The sequence below is a fragment of the Eubalaena glacialis genome, chromosome 13, assembly GCF_028564815.1.
Source record: "Eubalaena glacialis isolate mEubGla1 chromosome 13, mEubGla1.1.hap2.+ XY, whole genome shotgun sequence".
Taxonomy (NCBI): domain Eukaryota; kingdom Metazoa; phylum Chordata; class Mammalia; order Artiodactyla; family Balaenidae; genus Eubalaena; species Eubalaena glacialis.
Window position 1 is genome coordinate 73,930,674 of NC_083728.1, and position 25,912 is coordinate 73,956,585.

General features: G+C 45.4%; 1 protein-coding gene across 3 annotated transcripts in view; it reads right to left on the reverse strand.

Annotated features, from left to right (window-relative positions):
• Window positions 1-25,912, reverse strand: part of COG7 (component of oligomeric golgi complex 7) — a 74,484-nt gene that overhangs the window by 11,555 nt on the left and 37,017 nt on the right. Inside the window, exons 10-15 of one of the 3 annotated variants that reach the window (XM_061208722.1) lie at window positions 25,011-25,127; window positions 22,834-22,899; window positions 17,079-17,265; window positions 15,315-15,455; window positions 9,110-9,193; window positions 5,241-5,355 (exon numbers count right to left, since the gene is read on the reverse strand). In XM_061208722.1, coding sequence (XP_061064705.1) covers window positions 5,241-5,355; window positions 9,110-9,193; window positions 15,315-15,455; window positions 17,079-17,265; window positions 22,834-22,899; window positions 25,011-25,127 — 710 coding nt within the window. Of the gene's footprint in view, window positions 1-5,240; window positions 5,356-9,109; window positions 9,194-13,123; window positions 13,285-13,844; window positions 14,143-15,314; window positions 15,456-17,078; window positions 17,266-22,833; window positions 22,900-25,010; window positions 25,128-25,912 lie in introns of those variants that run through there. The other 2 variants (XR_009703259.1, XR_009703260.1) reach the window with 2 other exon arrangements.

Consider the following 25,912-nt stretch of genomic DNA (forward strand, 5'->3'; position numbering starts at 1 on the left):
CAAAGGATCATAAAAGACTACTATGAACAATTATACACCAAAAAACTGGATAACATAAAAGAAATGGATAACTTCCTAGAAACATACAATCTTCTAAGATTGACTCATGAAGAAATAGAAAATCTGAATAGACCAATTACTAGAAAGGAGATTGAGTCAGTAATCAAAAACCTCCCAACAAACATAAGTCCAGGACAACACAGCTTCACTGGTGAATTCTACCAAACATTCAAAGAAGATTTAATACATATCCACCTCAAACTCTTCCAAAAAACTGAAGAGGGGGGAACATTTCCAAACTTAATTTATAAGATTAGCATTACTCTGATACCAAAACCAGAAAAGACACCACAAAAAAATAAAACTACAGGCCGATATCCCTGATGAACATAGATGCAAAAATTCTCAACAAAATATTAGCAAACGAAATTCAACGATACATTAAAAAGATCATACACCATGATCAAGTGGGATTTATCCCAGGGATACAATATTCACAAATCAATGTGATATACCACATTGACAAAATGAAGGATAAAAATCATAGGATCATCTCAATTGACATTTGACAAAATTCAACATCCATTTATGATAAAAATTCTCAACAAAGTAAGTATAGAGCGAGTACCTCAACATAATAAGGGCCATATATGACAACCCCACAACTAACATCACACTCACTGATGAAAAGCTGAAAGTTTCTCCTCTAAGATCAGGAACAAGACAAGGATGCCCACTCTTGCCACTTTTATTCAACTTAGTATTGGTAGTCCTAATCATGGTAATTAGGAGAGAAAAAGAAATAAAAGGCATGCAAATAGGAAAGGAAGAAGTAAAACCATCACTATTTGCAGATGACACGATTCTACATATAGAAAACGTTAAAAGACTCCAGCAAAAAAACTCTTAGAACTAATGAATGAATTCAGTAAAGTTGCAGGATATAAAATCAATATACAGAATATTGATTGGGTTTCTGTACACTAATAACAAACTATCAGAAAGGGAAATCAGCAAAGCAATCCCATTTACAATTGCATCAAAAAGAAAAAATAATGATTAATGATGTTGAGCATTCTTTCATGTGTCTGTTGGCAATCTGTATATCTTCTTTGGAGAAATGTCTATTTAGGTCTTCTGTCCATTTTTGGATTGGGTTGTTTGTTTTTTTGTTATTGAGCTGCACGAGCTGCTTGTAAATCTTGGAGATTAATCCTTTGTCAGTTGCTTCATTTGCAAATATTTTCTCCCATTCTGAGGGTTGTCTTTTGGTCTTGTTTATGGTTTCCTTTGCTGTACAAAAGCTTTTAAGTTTCATTAGGTCCCATTTGTTTATTTGTGTTTTTATTTCCATTTCTCTAGGAGCTGGGTCAAAAAGGATCTTGCTGTGATTTATGTCATATAGTGTTCTGTCTATGTTTTCCTCTAAGAGTTTGATAGTGTCTGGCCTTACACTTAGGTCTTTAATCCATTTTGAGTTTATTTTTGTGTATGGTGTCAGGGAGTGTTCTAATTTCATACTTTTACATGTACCTGTCCAATTTTCCCAGCACCACTTATTGAAGAGGCTGTCTTTTCTCCACTGTATATGCTTGCCTCCTTTATGAAAGATAAGGTGACCATATGTGCGTGGGCTTATCTCTGGGCTTTCTATCCTGTTCCATTGATCTATATTTCTGTTTTTGTGCCAGTACCAAACTGTCTTGATTACTGTAGCTTTGTGATATAGTAGGATGGGTTTACTTTAACTCTGGATAGAAACCACCCTCCAGACAACCTTTATCAATTTATTCTCCTAGGGTCTTATCTTTGGTTTTTTCCTTTGTTTAAATCATGAGATATACCATACACCTGGTAGAATGTATAAAACACATTACATGTTTTACAGAACAACTATAAAGCCAATGCCAATGCAATCACCTCTATGTTCAAGAAAAAGGCCACTGCCGGTACCCCAAAGCTCTCACATGCCCCTCCAAGCACACGCAGCAGGATCCCAGGTACCCCGCTCTGCAGCCTCTCCCCAGGTATGCAACCCCCAGCAAGCCTTCTAACTTTGGCTGTTCAGATTCTTTCTGTATTATTTCTTTTGCTCAATCATGTGACTGTGAGAATCATCCATGTCATTATGTATAGCTGTAGCTTGTTCACTTTTAATACTGCATACTATTTCATCCCATGACTGTACCATAACGTAGGTGTCCACTTTACTGTTGGTGGACATTCAGGTTACTTCCAGTTTGGGGCTATTACCACGTCACCACAAATATCCTTATAAATATATGTGTGGGGCACACATGGAAGAGGTTCTAGGATATATATCTGGGAGTAAAACTGATAGGCCAGAGGGTATGCACACTGTCACTTTTACTAGAAAATGCCAAACAGTTTCCAAAGTGGATATACCAATTGATAGTGGTGTGAACGTTCTCTAGTCTTTTTTTTTTTTTTGGCCTTGCCGTGCAGCTTGTGGCATCTTACTTCCCCAACCGACCAGGGATCAAACCCATGTTCTCGGCAGTGAAAGCTCAGAGTCCTAACCACTGGATCGTCAGGGAAGTCCCCTAGTCTCTTCTCCTTGTGCTTACATGCACAGCGGTTTTTTTTAAAATGGACTCATACTGCATATATTATTTTATAACCATTCTTCACACTCAATATGCTGAGAATATATGTATGTCATTAAATATTTTTTATAATATCATTTTAATGGCTGTATATAACTATACAGATGTACAAAAACAGTTTAATCAAAATTTCTAGAGTTTCACATTTACTTTTCTTTTTAATGTTTTGCTTTTATAAACAATGCTGGGATGAACATTCATGGAGTTACACTCATGGTTATTTTATTAGCATAATTATCTAGCAGTAGAATTCCTGATCTAAAAGGTATGCACATCTCTAAGGTCTTTGATCTTATGTCAAAGAGCCCTTCAGAAATTTAAACTGTACAATTTAAACTGTTTTCCTCCATCTTGCCAATATTAAGCATAAACACTTAAAATATATGCATGGGGCTTCCCTGGTGACACAGTGGTTAAGAATCCTCCTGCCAATGCAAGGGACAGAGGTTCAAGCCCTGGTCTGGGAAGATCCCACATGCCACAGAGCAACTAAGCCCGTGTGCCACAACTACGGAGCCTGTGCTCTAGGGCCCGTGTGCCACAACTACTGAGCCTGTGTGCCACAGCTACTGAAGCCCGTGTGCCTAGAGCCCATGCTCCACAACAAGAGAAGCCACCGCAATGAGAAGCCCGCGCACCGCAACGAAGAGTAGCTCCCGCTCGCCACAACTAGAGAAAGCCCGCGTGCAGCAACAAAGACCCAACGCAGCCAAAATAAATAAATTAATTAATTAAATTTATTTTAAAAATAAATATAAATAAAATATATGCATGTATATATAGTCAATTTGATAGGTTGTAAAATGATCTATCCTACTTTCATTTGCAGCTCTTTGAGGATTACTAAAGTTAAAACATTTCTTTATATGTTTTAGCTTATTTGAATGCCTTCATGTTGTTTACTTATTTTTCCGTGGGTGTTCATCTTTTTCTTACTGACTTGTAAGAACTTTTATAAAATGAGGATATTAACCATCATCTATCATATATGTTGCTATTTTTTTCCAGTTTATCATTTATCTTTCAATTTCCTTTACAGTTCCTTTTTTTTTAAAATATTTATTTATTTATTTGGCTGCACCGGGTCTTAGTTGTGGCATGCGGGATCTTAGTTGCAGCATGCGGGATCTTTAGTTGTGGCATGTGGGATCTAGTTCCCTGACCAGGGATCAAACCCGGGCCCCCTGCATTGGGAGCGCGGAGTCTTAGCCACTGGACCACCAGAGAAGTCCCCTCCTTTACAGTTTCCATCTTTCATTTCAAAAAAGTCTTCCCTTCCCTATCATGAAGATTAATTAATATTCACTCATAGTTTAGCTTAGCAGGTTTCACATTTTAAATCTGAATTTTAAATAGAATCTTTTTTTCAAAAATTATATAAGTACCATTAATATTTATAATCCTATGAAACTTATGGAGATTTTATTTGTATTACTTTTGCAAACAGTTTATGGAAATTTGACAACCATGCCTATTCTCTGTGGGATAAAAATCTTGACATATTGATTCAATCAAATGTGCTGATTATACGGAACAATTCCTCTTGTCTTCTCGTTAATTTTCCTTTTTGATCTGTCAAAGCCTAAACGAGAGGTACAAGATTTTCTCAGTACTAATGTGGTTTTGTCATTATACGTCTGCCAGCTTCTTCTTTATATACTTCAGTGTTGTGTTACTGGCCACAAAAGGGTACCTGACTACTACAGGTTCACTGTGGAATCCACCTGTTATTGACATAAAGAATCATTTAGTCTCATTTATTACCTTTTGATTTGATTCAACTTCTTTAATAGTGATGCAGTCATCTTGTTTTCTTTTTATTTGAATTTACATGAGATGCCTTTTAGCCACCCTTTATTTTTAACCTTTCGATGTGATTTTATTTTCAGTGCGGTACCTTCTCTTGAGCTGCTGAATCCTTTATATACCAAGTGATTTTTTTTCTGTCTATTCAGTATTACAGAGGGAGGCCTATAATGCCCAATGTTAGGGATAAGATGATTTTGGATCAGAGAGTATGTGGTCCCTGTTCAAATCTGTCAGGCCCAGACAATGAGAAAAAGGAAAAGTGTTAACATATTGTATTTTTTTACCTTGCCAGTTTAGAGACCCACGAGCCTTGGGGAGTTGGAAGCTCACTACAGCCAGAGGCATTTGGACAGAAGTGTTAACCTCTACCCTGAAGAGTTTATTATTGTCTTGACAAGAAAAACTCTTCTTATGAGGTGCCACTTTACTTGACAGGTGGCCCACACAGAGGGGGAGCAGAGAGAGAGAAAACACCTGGCGGGCCCCTTGCCCTGTGACCTCCCTTCTATCACCAATGAATGCCTATGACCCCAGGCCCACCTGCCACCACCTCCCAACTGACGGCACTGGGGGAGTTCCCCAGGGATGCCCTGCATACAGTGAGCCCTCCCTAATCCACTCTGTCCTGCAGAAGTCCCTCAGAGGGTGCAAAAAGAGAACCCCAATCTTTCTCAGCCACGACTGTACACTTTGACAACTATTTCAGTGCGAGTGTGGAGGACGGGTATGATGAGGGTAAGGTGTTACAAGGGGCATGCGATCACATCCAAGCCCGCCGCTCTCTTTCCTGCAGGTCTCTCTTACCTTGCTCAGGAGGAAACGGCAGCTTTCCAGCGTGCAAAGCCAGCTCTAGGGCTGAGTCCTCCTGAGTCACGAATGGCTCAAGGTTCAGGGGGAGGGACATGATATACTGCCCGATCTGAAACAAAAGAAAGCACTGTCAGCCCAACGTTGACACATGCGGCGGTAATTATTTCATGCAGTACATTTATGTGAAGGCAAATGGTGGACAGACAAAACTGCAAGACCTTGCAGCAGCTCCAGGTCTGATCTTTCCAGTGTGTGGTAATGCTGGTGAGGCAACATCTGAAAAAAAGTCACCGGTAGTTTGCACATAAATCATAGATTCATCCTTCTCACTCATGGCCTCAGTATTTTTGGAATGCATTCAGTGCGAGCTCTACCTCAAATGAGTAATGGATACTGGAGTGCTTTGTAAAATTTAAAGCACTTGTGTAAATATAAGTTATTATTACTGTTCATAGATGAAAAACCAGTAAGATGCTAATGTCAACAAGTGCATGGTCAAGCAAGAATTTCAATCCTGTCTTCTGGATTTGGATCTGGGTCTCTTCCTTCTAAGTGATTTAACCAGGCGAAGGAAGGAATTTTGTTGGGGAAAAAAGCAGTTTATAATTATAAATTAATTTGGAGGGAAAACTGTATGTTTTCATAATACAAACTCTAGAAAATAAACCTTCTTGGTTGGGGAGGAATCGCAAAGGCAGGGTTACAAGACATTTGGGATGAGCCCATGAGTAATTCAGGATTTGTCATGTGTTTGTCAGATACACAGACTGTCATCATGGATACATTTTAGACACTTATTTCTATTACAACTCACAATTGTTAGTATTTTAAGGTAAGTATATGTGTCATTTCAAAATGAGGCTGATTTTCAGGTTACGACAATGTAATATATATTTTCTTAAAAAGGTACTGGAGCCTGTTGTTGATTTTTTTGGCTCCATATTGATTTCACACATTCATTCCAACTTAGAGTTGATACTGATTCTGCAAGCTAAAAGTCCAAGGACTATTAGAGAAAGAACTTCTCGATCTGGCCTTACATACACCTATACGGTAGCAGGTGTCCAGAAGTTAAGACAGACTCCCAAAATCTACCAGCCCAGAGGACTACAGGATGATTACACCTTCATCTCCAAACACTTAATGTGGCCCATCGTGCTAACGAAAAATTGTGTTTGGTCTCCCTTTAAAGCGGTATGTACATAGATGGTAAAATGAAAACTTCCCTGGTGGCGCAGTGGTTAAGAGTCTGCCTGTCAATGCAGGGGATGCGGGTTCGCGCCCTGGTCTGGGAAGATCCCATATGCCGCGGAGCAACTAGGCCCGTGAGCCACAACTACTGAGCCTGCGCGTCTGGAGCCTGTGCCCCGCAACAGGAGAGGCCGCGACGGTGAAAGGCCCGCACACCGCGATGAAGAGTGGCCCCCGCTTGCCACAACTAGAGAAAGCCCTCGCACAGAAACGAAGACCCAACACAGCCAAAACTAAATAAATAAATAAAATGCTGGCTTAACTCCTAGAGAGTTGCATTAAAAAAAAAAAAAAAAAATCAGCACCTTTTCCTTTCATTTACTTAGTAAGTGAAACACTCTAGTTTGAGTGTCTTTCACTCAAACTAGACAAGTGGTCACTTACGCCACTAATAACTACAACCACTGTACATTTCAGCTTGAAATGGCAACAAATTCATCATTTTTCCCCAAGGCTGGAGGAAGAGAAGGATGCTGACTTCTGGGGTTAGAATTTCTCTGTTGTAATTCCACTCAGCAAGCACTTCCTGAATACCTACTATGTGCAGAGACCACAGGCATATTCCTGTATTTGGTACCCCTTTCATCCATAGCCATAACCTCTTGGCTAAATCCACAAACCCAGTTTTACTTGGAATAAAGAATCATCATCAATATGCCTTGCATCTATGCTGTTTTATTTCTTCAAAGGATTTTCTCCTATTTCATCCCCTTATAATGCTCACACAGTCCTGCGTGGGTGAGGGCATTCACCAGCAAGGCAAAGCGTCGGTTAGGTGCAAATTTTCAATAATCTGACATCTCAAACTTGAATTAATTGGCCTTAGACTGGGGATTGCTGTGGTTTCTAGAGAGATTCCACAATGCCGAGTTTTTCTTGGGAGTTCTGTCTATGTTTATTTCTTGGAAATCAATGTGGGAAGGGATGCTCACCATCACACCTGTAGATGTTTGTCTACTATTCTCCCATATTCAATAAATACTCCTTGATATCCTGGCTGGGTAAGCGCAGTGACTCAGGAAAAGTGAACAGCTCTGTGGTCAGAAGGACCTGGGTTTGAGTTTTGGCTCTACCACTGTGTGACGTTGGGCAACTTACTTAATCTGTCGGGGCCTTGGTTTCGCCATCTCTGAAATGAGGGTGATCTCATACTTACTTCAGAGGGCTGTGGCAAAGATGAAACTAATACTGCGTGAGACACACATAAAGCACCGGGCATCCTAACAGAGCGACTGCTGAATGAGTGGCTTCCCTGCCCCACTCCCATCCCCCAGAGCCTTGGTGCTTCTGACCGCAAAACACGGCTGCTGACAACCGGCTCACAAAGTTGTTGATTCGGTCTATACTGCACACTATCTCATGGCACCGATAAGAGCCTAGCACTGCCCCTGCACACAGTACATGCTCAGTAGATATTCATTTCCTGAGCTGAGGTCATCAGGAGATGACCTCATGAGGACGATGCCTATCTGGGGGCTGACGAGCGGCAGCTGGTGGGAAAAAGCCCTGGCCTGCAAACACCCCCTCGCCTTCCTTACTCCTCTGTGTTTAAAATCAACTCGATAGCCTCTCGAGTTCCTTCTACGCAACATCGTTTCTGGAATCAATTTCGATTGCAATACACGTGTCTCAATTCTAAAAATAAGATTATTCTCATTGGTTGTAAAGACCAACCAACATTTTTAGTTCCATTTTTAGTTCCGTCCAGGGTATTGAATAATGCCCTGAAAAACAGAGGAAAACAATTGCCGTTTTGGACTTGCTCAGTGAACAGAGAGAGGAAAGCCATCCTCCTTGCTAGCCACCAGTGGGATCACACCCACTTCCTCTAACTGTACAATATTTACTTCTAAAATTCCTTTGCAGGGGCCTCCCTGGTGGTCCAGTGGGTAAGACTCCACGCTCCCAATGCAGGTGTCCCGGGTTCGATCCCTGGTCGGGGAACTAGATTCCACATGCATGCTGCAACTAAGAGTTCACATGCCACAACTAAGGAGCCCGCATGCCGTAACTAAGAGCCCACATGTCACAACTAAAGATCCCGCATGCTGCAACAAAGATCCCGCATGCCGCAACTAAGACCCAGCGCAGCCAATATAAATAAATAAATATTTTTAAAAATAAAATAAAATTCCTTCGTATCTATTACAACAGTCATAACTTACACAGGAGTGGGTTCTAAAGTGAGAGCTCAAGGCAGAAATCACCTATCTCAAAATCACCCCTGAAAATTGCAGAACTCCCCCATAGCGTGGGGAAGACACAGTTGGGGTCTATCGTTCCTGTACAGCACTTCTTATGCTCACTGACATTTAAGAGCAATGGAGCTGGACTCACACCCTGATGCCCTCAGGCACTGGCCACACCTCACATTGAGAGGGATGGGGGAGGGGCGGGAATGTGTTAGGCTTTGAAATCAGCATGTGTTTCATCAGCTGATGTAAGGAAATCAACCACATTTCCTTAAAGTCCTGGATATGGATGGGGACTATCCAAAAGCAAAGGTCCAGACAGAACCGATGCAGCAAGGACCACTTTACCCAGAAGGGCCAGACAAGACAAGGTCTCAGATGCTGTGACTGGCGCAGAGAAAAGCGCACAGAGGCTCTTACGTTGCTGATGTACTCGAGAGGAGTGAGACTGAAGGTGGGCAGGTCATCGGTCAGGGTTTCTCCAATGCCAGCGGTGTTCCAGCTCTAGGGGAGGAAGGAGAGGAAACAGTCAATGTCACAGCACCCAGGCAGCACGCGAAAGCACCACGTGCTGGAAACTACATGAAGAACGCAGCATCACCACAGGCACTATCTCTGCTCAGAGCTGGCCTTGGGAATCATCACCACGCAGCAGACCAGGGATTTCTCTTCTTTAAGGCATCACCTTGAAGCCCGCCATAGAGAAAGTAATCCTCTCTCTCTCTGCATCCTTTCAGATCCATAAAGCAGGAAATCCCACCTTCTCCACTCAACTATTCGATGGGAACCGATCCCTTCTGTGTTTACCCGCTCAGAACGTGAAAGGAAGAGTTGGATATTCTTGTTCTGAGTTTCTCTACAGGGTGAGGTCAACCGGTTAACAGCTGCTGGCACAGGTAGCCTCACTAACTCCCGGGTCATCAGCCAGCACTCTGAAGAGACCAGGACCCGCTAAAATCCTCCACAGAGACCATATGTGAATTGGAAGCCCTGTCTGGTTGCCGGAATATCCAAACCACATTCACCAACACTGCTTTACTAAGATAAAGGTGCTGCTTTTATTCCACCTGCTTTCTGGATCTATGTCTCATCTGATTCAGAACTCAAAGGGAAAGGGATGAGAAGGAGCCTCCAAACCCCACCAACAGCCCCTTTGTCCTTTTCAGGACCCCCTGTCTGGAGACCTGCAGCACCAACACGTCTTCTTTCATCATTCAATGGGACTATGACGTCACTGTGGGAGCCTTCCCGGCCTCCCCTACAGAGTTAGGCCAATTACCAGCACACATGTGGTTAATTATCAGCATGGCACAGCTTTCCACAGAAATCTAGTTGCTGAATTCTTACCTGAGTCACCCTAAGGCCAGCCTGGAAAACAAGGCCCTTTCTGGCTGGACTCCTGGAGTGACTCCTGAGGTCACGTGGTAGCTGCTCTCTGCAGCCACCTGTTGCCCGATCTGGTTGCTTGATCCTTTAAGGAGCTTTCCGGGAATGTCATGACCGTGTCCACCCCTGGGATCCCGGCCCAGGCCAAGCCTCAGCCGTCCTCCCCACACTCTCTAGCACCAACTCGACTCTAATTTTCCTGCTCTAGACAAAGCCTTTTCTTCCCCACCCCTGCCCCTATAGTTTTCTAAACTCCTTGCTGTTTTTTTTAATAAATGTATTTATTTATTTGTTTTTATTTTTGGCTGTGTTGGGTCTTTGTTGCTGTGCGCAGGCTTTCTCTAGTTGCGGCGAGCAGGGGCTACTCTTCGTTGCTGTGCGCGGGCTTCTCATTGCAGTGGCTTCTCTTGTTGCAGAGCACGGGCTCTAGGCGCATGGACTTCAGTAGTTGTGGCACACGGGCTCAGTAGTTGTGGCTCGTGGGCTCTAGAGCACAGCCTCAGTAGTTGTGGTGCACAGGCTCAGTTGCTCCGTGGCGTGTGGGATCTTCCCAGACCAGGGATCGAACCCGAGTCCCCTGCATTAGCAGGTGGCTTCTTAACCACTGTGCCACCAGGGAAGCCCTCCTTGCTGTTTTCTGAGAATCCTCTTTTGTTTCAAAATATCCTACTTTTTTTCAGTTAACTCCCACTCCACGGGGAAGGAACACGCCGATCATGCATGTGCACCGAGTGCCCATGCTGCATAGCACCCTGTGCCAGGCTTTGTAGGGAGGAGACAAAGAATTGGCAATCTTGGTTCTTGCTCTCCTTCGGGAACCAAGACCCCTGACACACGCCCACCCTATACCCCCTACACCTACACACACACACGCACAGGCTTCCACTTCAAGAGTTCTCAGTGGCAGAAGTTCTCAGTCAGGTTTTATACAACAAGAGTTCAGAGGAGCAAGAGCCTAGGGTGGTTAGAGAAGGGGCCAGCCACAGGATGCATGAGGTGCAGAGGGAAGGCTAGAAAGAGAATGCACAGCTGTGAACACCAGGCTAAGAAAAGGGAAAATGACGGGGCTTCCCTGGTGGTGCAGTGGTTAAGAATCCGCCTGCCAATGCAGGGGACACAGGTTCGAGCCCTGGTCCGGGAAGATCCCACATGCCGCGGAGCCACTAAGCCCTCGTGCCACAACTCCTGAAGCCCGGGCGCCAAGAGCCTGTGCTCTGCATCAAGAGAAGCTGCCGCAATGAGAAGCCCATGCACCGCAACGAAGAGTAGCCCCCGCTCACCGCAACTAGAGAAAGCCCGCGCACAGCAACAAAGACCCGACACAACCAAAAATAAATAAATTAATTAAATTAATTTAAAAAAAAAAAAGAAAAGGGAAAATGAAAGAGAGAGACAGAAGAGGGAGGGAAGGAGAGGGAGGGAGGGAGAGAAAGAGAGAGAGATGGAAAGGTAACCTGTAGAGTTCAAAAGAGACGTAAAAGACACATCACACATCCACCAATCCCAATGTGCAGAACTAATCTGGATCCTGATTCAAACAGTTAAATCATGACATTTATAAGACAACTGGAAATTTGAACACTGATGATATTAAGGAATTATTTTTAATTGTATTTTTAAGGGTGATTATGGTATTGTGATTATTTTTAGAGTTCTTATTTTAGATAAGGGGTATATATGAAACAGAACAGCCAGGAGTTGATCACTGTCGAAACAGGGTGATGAGGACACAGAGTTTATTACACTCTTCCCTCTACTCGTGCATATGTATGAAAATTTCCATAGTAAAAAGTTTTTTAAAATAGACTATCACACTGACTGTGGGGAGCCAAGTAAAGGATCTGACAAAATCAGAGCGATGCTTTAGGAAGATTAATGCAGCAACTCCGAGAAGGATTGTGGGCGGAGAGGAAGATGAAAGGCTCGAGAAACAATTCAGAGATGACGAGATCCCAAACCAGGGCAGTGGCCATGGAAACAGACAGAGACAGATTTAAAAAGAAGGAACAGTACAACCTGGTGGTGAAGTCCTGGCACAGAGGGGCACAGGGAGGGAGCAGAGGTGGTGAGGGTCAGTGAGGCAGAGAAGGGGAGGCCAGGAGCAAGGGCTGGGTTGTGGGGAAAGAGCACATCACCGGAGTGCATCTAAAGGACCAGCACCGTGGGCTGCAGGCCCTGGGAAGGCTTCACAGAGGAGGCGGGAGGAGTGAAGTCGGAAGGTGATCGGGCGGAGGGCAGAGGGAAAGAAGAGCCAGAGTGGAAAAGTACTTTGGAATAAGGGTGAGACAGAGTGGACTGATGAGGGAGGGCCTGAAAAAGCAGGCAGAGAGGGTGGACCTGAAGAGGGTCAATAGGGAAATGATGCAGATTATTTTTGAATTTAAAATTTCCTTCTAAGGGCCTTTTCTAACCATCTGTCACCAGGTAACGCAGGTAAACTTCAACAATCTATTTTGAAAGGGAATATAGTGTTGGTTTATATTCTTCTAATGTACAAGAGTGATACAATTTACCAGCAAACATTAAAAACAAACATTTAATGACCACGGTTTAATTTTCAAATCCTTAAGGCCAAAGTGTTTGCCTTTGTATTGTGTGCTTTCAGGCTGGCACTCTGGGAGAACCCCTCCTAATCGCCAAAGCTGCCTGTGTCCATTCCCAGCACCCGAGCCATTGTGGTGAGGCCTGAATGAGAAGGCGAGATCAGGCAACCAAGGACGGGGCAGAACAATGAGTGTGGAATGCAGAAGTAGAGGGCAAAGGACAGGTGGGAAGCACCGAGCTGGGCTCAGTGGAGAAGAAGACTAAATAACTGGCAGAATTAAGGTTTCAGAACAGAAGGTCAAGGCTTTAACCTTTGACAAAATAAAAATAATAAAAACAACCAAACCGGGGAGGTTGGGGAAGGAAGATGCGAGATGTTCAACCATTATTATCTCAAGTTCAACCATTCCTTTGGTTTCGTTTATCTTCTTTTTCTAGTTAAATTCAAATAACATTTATATTGTACACATTTTTTTTTTTTTGAAAAACAGCATGTGTAGCACAATTCCATTTCTTCCTATGGATCATTTCCCTACCAATGCCCGTCCAGCCTTCAACATGTGAGTGGGCAGGAAGAGATGTCTGGCTTGATGATTTCTGGACGTTGGGACTTTGAAGGGGTTTACTGCTTTTTTTCTTTGTACTTTCCTATATTGCTTGAATTTCTGAAAATGAATATATGTGATTTCTATTTTTAAAAACTGTCATTACTCTTGAGAATCACAGAAAAAAAGAAAACCACCATGTATTAAGCATCTACTCTGTGACAGGGGCTGTGCTAAATTCTATCATATACACAATCTCACTTAATCCTCACATACCCATATGGTGAGGATTACTGTATCCCCATTTTAAAGATAAGGAGATGAGGCTCACAGAGGAGGTAACAGCCTCAGCCGTGTGACCCAACGAGACCACGCATGGGCGGTGCCCGGAACAGCTCCATCGACAGCACTTCCACTAGGATGTGACAGCAGGGGCCCCACACCACCAGCCCCACACACAGCCCTGCCCCAGCCAGGCCAGAAGTGCAAAATCTGGTTGGAGTAGATCTCACGGCATTTTGCACAGACCTAACCAGATCATACAGTGAATAAAGCGAGTGGCCCTTGGCTCCCGGCCTAGTATGCTTGCCAGAGGGCAGCAAAAAGCAAAGGACTTCCTTAAAGGATCTCTTGGATAGTAAAAGCCCATAACTGGATCTTTCCCAAAAGACCATCCTTACTCTTTTGTTTTGTTTTATTTTGGCCGCGTTGGGTCTTCACTGCTGCGCGCGGGCTTTCTCTAGTTGCAGCGAGCGGGGGCTACTCTTCGTTGCGGTGCGCGGGCTTCTCATTGCGGTGGCTTCTCTTGTTGCGGAGCATGGGCTCTAGGCACATGGGCTTCAGTAGTTGCAGCATGCGGGCTCAGTAGTTGCGGCACGTGGGCCCTAGAGTGCATGGGCTTCAGTAGTTGCGGCACACGGGCTTAGCTGCTCTGCGGCGTGTAGGATCTTCCCAGACCAGGGATCGAACCCATGTCCCCTGCATTGGCAGAAGGATTCTTAACCACTGCGCCACCAGGGAAGTCCCAAGACTATCTTTAAAATAAGCCAAATCCAGATAGACTTGAGGAGTCAGTGAGAAAAATTAATCAGGGGACTGTCTCAGAAATCTGAAAGGAAAGTCATGAGATCTGGACCCAGAGAAAGTCAGAGCCAGTAGAGAAAACAGGACTGACAGGCAATTCCTTGAAAAGGAATAAGGACAACCAGAAAAGAGAAGAGTGTGCAAGGCAAGGAAAGTGAGGTGTTCTAAGAATTGCCAAATAGCAAGAGTATCAAGGATAGAAAAGAGCAGAACCCTTCAAACTCTCCTCAAAAACACCAGATCAGGGCTTCCCTGGTGGCTCAGTGGTTAAGAATCCGCCTGCCAATGCAGGGGACACGGGTTCGAGCCCTGGCCTGGGAAGATCCCACATGCCGCGGAGCAACTAGGCCCGTGCGCCACAACTACTGAGCCTGAACTCTAGAGCCCGCAAGCCACAACTACTGAGCCCACGTGCCACAACTACTGAAGCCTGCATGCCTAGAGCCCGTGCTCCACAACAAGAGAAGCCACGACAATGAGAAGCCTGCGCACCGCAACAAAGAGTAGCCCCCGCTCACCGCAACTAAAGAAAGCCCGCGCACAGCAACAAAGACCCAACACAGCCAAAAATAAATAAATAAATAAATAAATAAATAAATTTTTTTTTTAAAAAAAAGAGCCCTTCTCTAAAAAAAAAAAAAAAACCACCAGATCAAATCGAGTAAGGCGCTCTCCTGAACAAAGTTCCAGAACCAAGTCTCCACAAATGTTTGGCACGAAAACAATTCAACCTCATCAGACAATTAGCTCCTCTGACCGGCCCCAACTTTTCCAGTGGCACATAATCTCCCTTACTTCTCCCTGAGAGGGCACAGCTAAGCTGCTGTGAAAGTTAATCAAGCAACAGTAATAATCCCAAGAAACAGTCTGAAAACACAGCATCACAGTAACTACAATTAAGATAGGACAGTCTCGCTAAGCAATGAGTTGCAAGGGAACAGTGACTCTACAGGTGGACTTCTAGCCTAGGAGAGTCAGAGGGGGCACCGCCCAAAGCTCGGGGAAGGGGATATTAGGCCTAGGCTGGGGGGTGAAGGGGCACGTTTTCCAGGTGGTGGGAAACTTACATCCATCTTGGAAATGAGGAGCAGCTGCTGCTTGATGCGCAGGAAGACGGAATCGAAAGCCAGCTGGTGGGCCTGTTGGTTAAGCCGAGTCAGAGCCGCTCGAGACGCCGACAGCAGGTTGTGGTTACTTGACCCTTTTTCCTAAGACAAGAAAATGCGGAAGGCAGGGTGTTAGGCCCTGAATCCAACCAAGGTATTAGCTGAGTGTTTTGAAAAGCCACTGAAAGGAAAATAGTAAGAGGGTTCTCTACTACAGTGGTTTCAAACCTGGCTGTGCCCCAGGACCCCCTGGAGAGCACACTGAGTTACAGATACCCAGGGTCTACCATAGAACTACTGAATCTGGATCCACTGGGGTTCTGGAGCCCAGGAAACTATTGATATATTTTTCATTCACTTTCCCAGGTGACTCTGATGCATTTAAGCTAATATAAGCTCATGGATTGGTAGTTTAGGAAAAATTAACCTGTGACTGTCCCTCAGGGATAGAGGAAGAAGGAAAAAATGATCAGAAGTGTCATGTAGAAACAAGAGTGATAGACAGAGCCCTGATTCCCAGTGAGGTCAGGTCAATTATACTCGGCTGTACACCAGAGTATGCACCACCTGTGTGAGTCCCGAGGTATTCCAAACAGCCTGAGAAAATACAGAGGTGGAAAATGTAACCGTAGTTTTGCTATTATAAATGAACTGATTACAACAAACAGACATAAATCAGATCAGCAATAAAGATAAACAGAGTTGCTTTAACGTAATCACAGAAGCACGGATGAATGAACTTGCAGAATGGCTTCAAGAAGTGTTTGTCAAGCTCAAATGCAGCCAGTTGCTGGGTCAAGGTACAGAGGGATGGGGGAGACCCTGTGAGGGCAACGCTGAGGCCTCAGACACATCCTGAGGCACACTGTGCGGTCACCTCCAGAGCTCGTGGCCCATCAGGATAATTTCAGATAGAATTTGGTGCTATGGGAACAGCCGTACCTCCTTGGCTTATCACCAAGAGAGTGAGGTTCAAATCAGACTGGGGGCGGGAGGTGGCTCTGGAAAGGAGGCCGCGGCCCTCTAAGAACCCTGAGGCCATTCCCAGGGAGCGTGTGGCTCATTCCATTTGTCAGGAGGTCCCCCTGTCCCTGGGCACCAAGAGGCCCAAAGCTCAAAGTCAAGGGCCATTTTATGGTAGACAAACGAAGAGTTTAAGCCAAAGGAACAGCCAGGAGGGAACACTGATTCCCACGCTGTCGTGTTGCCACATGGAAGAACCTGCACTCGAGGGGTGCTCCTGGCTCCTCCCCACCCTTGCTCCTCCCCGGGCTCCTGGGTTGGGGTCCACCTTCCCAGGTTCTGCTCACCCCCAGGCAGTACAGGAATTCCGGTCCCCTCTCTGCCACTCAGTACGGGGGGGGGCTGTGCCCACGTGGGGGCCCAGGGCCGTCCAGCTCCGCCCATCCTGCTGACGGGTCTAACTCCGGAGAGGAGAACAGCGAGCTCCTGCGGCTGCAGATCGAGAGCCACACTCTCCAGCCTACCTTTCGTCAGTAATAAAGCTCCATTTATCCAACACCTCCTACAGCTGTGTTTCAATTGGTTCGACCCCAGTTTAGTTGTTTAGCTTCTTAAAACCCCAACATAAATGAGAGAGAGACGTGGGAGGGCATGCCACAGCCCAGGGCCCACACACAGGGGCAGAAAGCCTAGGTTAGGGAAAGGGTGAGTGACAAGGGAAAAGTTTTCATTTGCAAGAATGCCATCAGTCAGGTCTCATACCTTGAGGGTATAGAGTATTTCCATTAAACTGCCATATTCGGCAGGGCTGTCTTTCTGAAGGTAATTATATTCTTGCCATGGGTTCCTGGCAGAGCTCTTCTTGTCTGTCAAGATGCTATCCTGAAAACCGGTCAGGCTCCGAGGGCTGTAGGACTCAGAGAGATACTTCCCAGCTGTGGACAAAATCCTGTAATGAAAGTGATGACCATTATGCCCTGAGCTATTTGTATGGAATTTTCTTCTTGGAGCATTCGGACTGCTCCTTACTAAATCCCAGGATATCCTCATGAGGCAGATTGATGTAGGGTCCATTTTATAAGGAAATGGAGATGCCCTTGATCCTTTAGGAGGGAGCTGGACCTCAGGTGCACAGTAAACACCAGGTGTTTTTATTTCCTATTTAACACTGACACTAACAGAATATGCCATCTTCCTAATATAATGCACAGCCTACAAGGCAGCTGTCAACTCACTACAATCTGGAATACTGTGCACTTTCTATATATGAGCTATATTAGCATCACTCTTTGGAATAGTCAAAACCAAGGGAGCCACCAGCACCGCAGTCAGAGGCACGAGACACGGCAGTGTCCCTGGAGAAGAGTGACAGCAGCTCGCTGCACGCCTCTACCCACAGGACTCACACTCTCGCACACGCTGGGCTCGTGTGGTGTTTGTGTTCATCGGCACCGTAAAGTTTACTTCTGAGGTTTAGAGAGATCTACTGAGAGAGGCCGGTGCTTTCCTGAGAAAGAACAATGCCTGGAGGAGGTTCTATGGGATGATCAACCTCTGGCGCTGCTTGGGGAGTAGGATCTCTGTCTCCAACGAGGATGACCTCCCTTGACGGATGCTGAAAATCCTCGCTCTGTTTCCTCCTTAGCCCAACCTCACCATTCAGCCTATACGTTTAAATGTGTACAGAATTATACAAACCTATGTAGCCAGAAGACTAGACACTGTAGTACATCCCAACTGTGCCTAATTCCCCAACGCCTCCTTTACCATAATTTCTTATAAAAAAGATCATTTTGGACATGGCAGCCTGTAGGCACTCACTTCTTCAAAAACAAATCCCATGAGCTTGTCAAGAAATGCCTGTACTTGCAAACAAATCCTGGGGACAGGACTTTCCTCAGGAACCACTACTGACACAAGTAGCCACCTGCCTCTGCCACTAAGGTCAAGTTACAGTTTTCCCTGTTGGTTACTCCTACGGGTAATTTTGGTTGCATCTTTTCTCTGTGAAACTGTGGCCTGTCCCTGCCGCTGCCTTACTTCCAAGTCTTCACTATTTCTTGCCTGGATCATAGTTGCCTTCCCTTCCACGCTCCATTTAATCTGTCCTCCTAAGGGTTACTGGAATGATCTTTCCAAAAGGCAAATCTGATTTTGTCTTTTTCCCACAGATCCTTCAGTGCTCCCCAAGATAAAACTAAAAATGCCTAGGCATGGCCCCCAGCGTCCTCCATCGCTGGAGCTCCCGTATCCTTACAAACATTCCCGCTACCATGCCAACCACCCCCAGCCCACACACCATGCTTCACACCCTTGCGTGTCTTGCTCGCACGCTCCTGTGATCTGAAATGCTCTCCCCTCCTTGGTGCACCTGGAAAAATCCTACTCCTTCTTCAAGGACCTGTCCCAGGGGCATCTCCTCTGCCCAATCTTTCCCCCCAGGCACTCTGTCTTCTGACTTCACCAGGCTTCACCTCTCTTACACACTAGATGGTGAGGCTAAACCAGAGTGGTCTTCATCTCTGAATTCCCAGCACTTAGCACAGTGCCGGGCACATAGCAGGTGCTCCGTAATTATTCTTTGACTGACAGGTGACCCTGGGTTTGGTGAGCAGGAAGTTGAGAGCTGAGCTTTCGTCTCTGCCCTCTGGGAAGTCAGCTCTCCTTCTTGGGGTTACTGCAATACGTGTCTCAGTCTCAGGCTGCCAGGGGCAAGTGGCATCAGTCTGCCATCCAAGCCGAAGAAAAACAGTTACGTTGGGAATGTTTTGAGTACTAAAGATTACAGTTTAAGGGACTTCCCTGGTGGAGCAGTGGTTAGGAGTCCTCCTGCCAATGCAGGGGACACGGGTTTGAGCCCTGGTCCGGGAAGATCCCACATGCCACGGAGCAACTAGGCCCATGAGCCACAACTACTGAGCCTGCGCTCTAGAGCCCGCAAACCGCAACTGCTGAGCCTGCGTGCCACAACTACTGAAGCCCGCGCGCCTAGAGCCCGTGCTCTGCAACAAGAGAAGCCACCTCAATGAGAAGCCCGTGCACCACAACGAAGAGTAGCCCCCCGTCACCGCAACTAGAGAAAGCCCGTGCGCAGCAACGAAGACCCAGTGCAGCCAAAAATAAATTAATTAATTTTAAAAAAATTTATAGCTTAAAATGTCACAATAGTGTGCTCTACAATAAAAACCAAATCTAATATTTTTAAATGTTGAAATAAATATAGCTCCAACCCTAAGGAACTAATGGCATTTTTCCCTAGCCTCCTCTTCATCCAGTCACCATTAGATAACCTCATCATTAGAATCTGATTTCCCGCTATATGTATTTCCTATTATTGAGAACTAAACCATACCAAAATGAACACTTGATCTCCTCATTCATTAAGAAACATTTTCTCAGGACTTCCCTGGTGGCGCAGTGGTTAAGAATCCGTTGCCAATGCAGGGGACACGGTTCGATCCCTGGTCCAGGAAGATCCCACATGCCATGGAGCAACTAAGCCCGTGCACCACAACTACTGAGCCTGCGCTCTAGAGCCCGCGAGCCACAACTACTGAGCCCGCATGCTGCAACTACTGAAGCTTGCGCACCTAGAGCCCGTGCTCCACAACGAGAGAAGCCACCGCAATGAGAAGCCCGTGCACCACAACGAAGAGTAGTCCCCCGTCACCGCAACTAGAGAAAGCCCGTGCGCAGCAACAAAGACCCAACACAGCCAAAAATAAAGAAAAAAATTAAAAAAAAAAAAAGTTTTCTCATCATTACAATGGGCTCTAAGCCAGGTCTCGGTGATATCAGATGATTAAACATAGAGCTTGCCCTCAGAAGCTCAGAGATTAACAGGAGAGTCCATTAGGTGCCAGTGCTGTGCTACCTGCTGAGCCAGGAGAAGGCAGTGAGTATGAGCAGAGGAGGGAGGGGCTAACCTCCCAATTCCATCTCCTTCCTCAACTCATCTCCTTTTCTGGAAAAGTTGCTGCCCGCTCCTCAGCCATAGGAACCTGGACATTTATTTTGGATTCCCCAAACCTCACTGTCCCACTGAACTGTCCCACTAAAACCTTGTCCTAGTGAAAATACCACTGTTCCAAAAATAAGTGGTGGGCACCATAAAAGTATAGAGGAACCACGGCAATCTCCCTGTATGTCACCCAAGTACAAGAGAAATCCCTCGGGTGACACCCAACTCAACCTTGCTTTACTCGCCCCACTAGTCACACAACGATCCCTGTCTGCAAACAGGTGATCTTAAAAGCCCAGTAGCCAATGTCACTCTTGTCGCTGAAGTAATCTGGAGTGTTTCGAGCTACTGCCTCTGCCACCTGAGGGGAGTGGTCCTAAGTTGCAGTCTGGGTCTGCCGGTGAAACTGACAGGGAGATAAGATAAGCTTTATAGGTGGCAGCCACACGCATGGGCTCCCTGTTGGGAACACAGATGATGACTGTTACTCTTTTCCCTTTCCAGGCTCAGTGCTTCCAGAATGACGTCACCTCTTAAAAAGACTCCCTTGGATACACCCAATCTGTTCTCATCTCACACCAAAGCTCGGGCCAGCCTCTCAGCCTCTCTGGGCTGCAAAATGCAGTTAGAGGGGCTCACCCTTTATCTGTCATGCCCCCATTCACCTTCTTAACCAGATCCTTCCTTACCCTTTAGAATGTAATACTCATCTTCATTAAAAGATTAAGGCAAGTCTATACGTTCTGATATGGAAAGTCGGCTGATATATATGCAGAGAAACCCAAGTCTGAGGACGGACACTCATCTGTGAGGAAGGACACTGTGGAGGTGATGCTCACACACTCGGGATGACTCAGCTGACGTCCAGGTTCAGATCACTGCCTCTTCGTTGCATCACCTCAGACACAGCTCTTTCCACAGATAATTTCTTTTACTTAAAAAGTTACTACTGGCGCCAAATTCTAGGCCTCAATGTCTCTTCATGTGTAAAAATGGGGGTAAGAATAGTACCTATCTCTTTGGACGCCCTGGGAGGATTAAGGAGTTAATTCATGTAAAGCCTTTCACGGCAGAGCTCAACAAATGTGATGGGGGCAGGGGGGCTGTTAACATTTCTTCTCAAGAATTTTTGGGGTGAGTAGACTTTCAGTTTTTAATACTTTGTACACTCGTGAACTTTTAATTTTTGAGCTGGGCCCAGGCTGTAATTACCACCGTAATTAAGAAACTAATAAGCTACATGCCTTTCTTTTCAATACATAAATGTCAAATTTTCACCTTTTCTTAGGGGCCTTCTTGAACCCAGACCTACTCACCCTTCCGCCATAGGCTCCCCTCACCGTGTGTGTGTGTGTGTGTGTGTGTACGCACACATGTGCATATAAACATGAGCATAAATGTGTGTGGGAGTGGGGAGGGAGGAAGGGGGCGTCTACTTCATCATTTATATTATTTATCCACACTCCACTGTATGCCTGTGGTGCTCCGGTTTTATTCATTCCAAGAAGCCACATGAGCTCTATGCCGGGCTGCTTGGGAATTATGAACTGCAACAGCCGCCCATTCCAACCCGCCCCCCCCACCCCTGGCCCCCACAAGGCTTTCCCCATAATGAGAACCATGGTGAAAAATCTTGGGACTTGAAGGCAACCCGTGGGTTCAGAAATGAAAGGAGACAAAGAGTGGTGAGAAGAAGAAATGACCAACCCAGAGCCCTGACCCCGCGGCCGGTCTGGCGACCTTCCCCGGCAGCTCAGCCCTACCGCCCACCCAGTCTCGAGGCCTCAGCTTGCTTTTCACTTTGTACCACTGCCAGAAATTCCCTCCTGCAGAGGTGACTTTAGGACAACAAAGAGTTATCCCAGAAAGAGATGAAGGGACTGCTGCTAGGCCCTAACACCGCCTAGGAAACAGACTTCTTCCCCTGAATTCCTGCAGAACAGAGAAAGCAGCTGCACCAAGGCAATGAGAGATTCCACTGAAGAAGTGAGGGCATTTGGGAAGCTTGAAGCCCTTGGAGGGAAAAACAGGTCCGAATGGGGACACTTCGGGGCAGTGTAAAAGCCCTGGCAGGTATCAGAAGGGAGAGGGGGCAGGAAGGACTTTCCTAGGCCTGACCCCAGAAATCCTCCTTTGACACACACACCGGCTTCCGCAGCACAGAATCCTACTGCAGAATCCAGAAGGCAGGCTGGCCGGATTCATCCCGATTCTGTGGGCTGGCCCAGGGGACCTCGCCACCGCCTATAACTTTCCATTCCCAATAACTGACTTGCAAACATGCAGTGGGAGCCCTGCCCACTCATAATTTGGAGACAACACGTACTGCTTCCTCATTTAGGCTGAAACTTCCATATCTAAGTAAAATTATGTGCCAAGGAGGTCAGAGCCTTGCTCCTTTTAGGTGCTCAATAAATGCTGAATGGTGACAATACTGACACCTCGTATCCTAGGTACAGAGAGTCCTCAAGCTCTGTGGCTTCAGACTGCGCTGCGTACTCTGTCAAGGTTTTCCCCAGCTGAGAGCCGAGGGACCGGCCCACAGCCCTCTCCTACCTGTTGGCTAGCTGCTGCTCAAAGTCCCCGCACTGCCGCAGGAGCTCTCCACAGGTGGCTATTATCCTAAACAAAACAAAAAGCACTTCAAGTATCTGGAATGCCGACATTTAGAGGACAAACATTGTCCCATTCATAAAAATTCTAACTATTCACCCCTTTTGGTGGTGTGCGGGGTTGTGGGAAAGCAGTTAACCATTTGAGGGCCTACCTGAAATGTTCCATTCATTAGTAATTCATGTAGAAGGGAAATGCTGGTCCCTTCTAATATCCTCCTGTCATGGGTCTCTCTGCTATGAATCAGAATTCTATCCAACATGATCTCAAATAATTTTACATTTCCAAAAATACTGAGGTTGCTTTTGGGCTTTGTCCTTAAGAAAATGGGTTGGAGGGAATTCCCTGGAGGTCCCGTGGTTAAGACTCCACGCTTCCACTGCGGGGAGCACGGGTTCGATCCCTGGTCAGGGAAATAGGATCCCACAAGCTGCACAGCGTGGCCAAAAAAGCAAAACAAACAAAACAAAACAAACAAACAAACAAATAAAATGGGTTGGAAATTCTTTGTATCTAAAATTTAAAAACCAAAATTCATTAATATTTGTGAGCTGCCTGCTATTTGCCAGGCATAGAAGAGAAAACTGTTTTGATCTTAGAATTGTTTCTCTCTGATCACATGAAAGGCAGATGAAGATTAATCCATTTGTTTCTCAGAGATAAGCCTGAATGATCATTTCTGTATTTAATAATCCTTTAATTTTCAAGTAATTTTATGCTAGGCCTCGAACTCCAGCTACTGAGTCCTTCAACACCAAACTATAATGTCAGGACAAATCCAAGGATTAAAAACATCTTAGGTCTAGTTAACTTTTAACTTTCTCTAAAAGTGTCTATCATCACCAGGATATCTAGGCATTCCATCATAAGACAGGTTTATGAGAAAGTGAAATATTCCACTCACATCAGTTACAAGAGAACAACCTTGCACATATTTTCTGGTGTACCAAGCTGCCACAGCTGATAAGGGATATTAGCATCTAGAACATTAAATTTCATCAAAAACAAAAGTTCAGATCAGAGCCCATGAGGAGACACTCCAAATGGTCCTGGGAGGCCCCGGGTTTACCCTGATTAAAGACAGCTTTTGGAGGGTCTGGATCTGCACTCAGACCCACATGTGCCATGGGCACTCTGCACATACCACCTAGGCCGGGGGTCAGGCAAGAAATGTAAGTGGGGGGAGAGCAGCTTGCCTTTTCAGAACGTATGTCTGCAAAGAATGGTTGTAAGGAAAACAAATTTCTAGATCGCTTTTTATCTCAGGCTGATAGTACAGTTGTTAGACCTCACAGGAGTGGGAGAACCACAGCACAACAGAGAACATACACCTAGTCAACCGAGGCTTCAGGTCATAGCCTTGGGACGATGCAGGCCCAGTGCTTCCAGAGCGTCCGTCTTTTTTTTTTTTTTTTTTTTGGGCCGTGCCGTGCAGCATGCAGAATCTTAGTTCCCCGCCCAGGGATCGAACCCATGCCCCCTGCAGTGGAAGCGCAGAGTCCTAACCACTGGACTGCCAGGGCATTCCCTCAGGCTGGACACATCAAGGGCCAAACTCCTCAGGCCACTGCCAATCACACTCCCACCAGACCTCAGGGCTTAGGGCAACAGGGTGTCTACCTAGTGGCCCACAGGTCACACAGGCTACACCAGAATCTGTCTGTCAACAACGACTTGGGAGGGTTACCTCAAGGCCTTTCACGGAACTCTTACACAGCTCTCTGCAGGCCAAATAGCATTGACTTACCATTTAGTACTGTGGCACAGATCCAGAAACAGGATCCAATCAGCTGTGTATTTTCTAAAATAAAAGCTCTAACTTATTTTACGTTTGCAGAAACTATAGGCTAAGGGGAAAAAAAAAAATCTCAAACATAAAAAAACTTAAGTCACCAAAGGAGATGAGTTCATAAAGAACTTTTTAAAATATTTTAAGAACAAGAGGGGTCTTTTTGGTGTTTGTTTGGTTTGGCCTGTTTTCTTTGTTTATTGGCTTGTTTTCAGAGTCTAGAGTATTTCCTTTAAAAAAAAGTGGGGGGGCAGTGAAAGAGAGAAAAAAAAACACCTTACGCATTTATCATTTTTATATACTATATTATGCATGTTTACCCCCACTTTACCTAATGGAATTCTGAAAAGCCGCCCAATCTTCTTGAAAAAGGGAGTTGAGAGGAATATCATCCAGCCTATACTTCTTTCGTATTGAGTGGAGAGTACTGGTGAAATCAGACACATACCTATGGGGAAAGAAAAAAATGACAGCGGTATCATCATAAACTCCTCAGACCTAGAGACGCCTGGAATTATACAGCTTTGGACAAACTGCTAATGACCTTGAGAGCACCTTCAGAGGCTATCCTACCAAGGGTTGTCACTACTTATAAAGCTCTGACCACAAAAAGGTCTCCTCTATGTGGCAAGACTGTCTTTCTCACCTGGCAGAGCGGCTTTAAGAGATGCTCAAGATGAGGGGGGAAGGGGATGGCCACTAAGACCAAGACTCTGTGACCAACCAGGTGAGAGATGATGCTGGTTAATTACTCCCTCATCCTAACAGGGGCATTTCTTTGGAAGTTGATTCAAAGAACTGCTTTAAAACGTCATGGTCCCACTATAATACCCAACTGTCACCTAGGATACCATAAGGCAGTTCACTGATATCCAGGGTACCTCTGTAGCATTCAAATCCTTGAATTTAGATTAAACAGCTAAGCTCCATGGCAGGCAAGAGCCCGACTTTAATGGAACAGGAGCATGAAACTGGATTCAAAACTGAAAACCCTCCCTCACAGACTGCTGTCTGCTCCCACCTATACCACATACTTTCTTTCATAGCACTTAACACAAGTATAATTAAATAGCTTATTTAATGTATGTGTTTAATGTTTATTGCTGTCACCAGACTAGAAGCTCTGGGAGAATAGGGACTATCCATTTGTAGGTCATAATTGTATCCCCAGGAATTAACACAGACCTGGACATAAAGGAGACATCCAGAAATAGGTCCTGAGTCAATGACAGA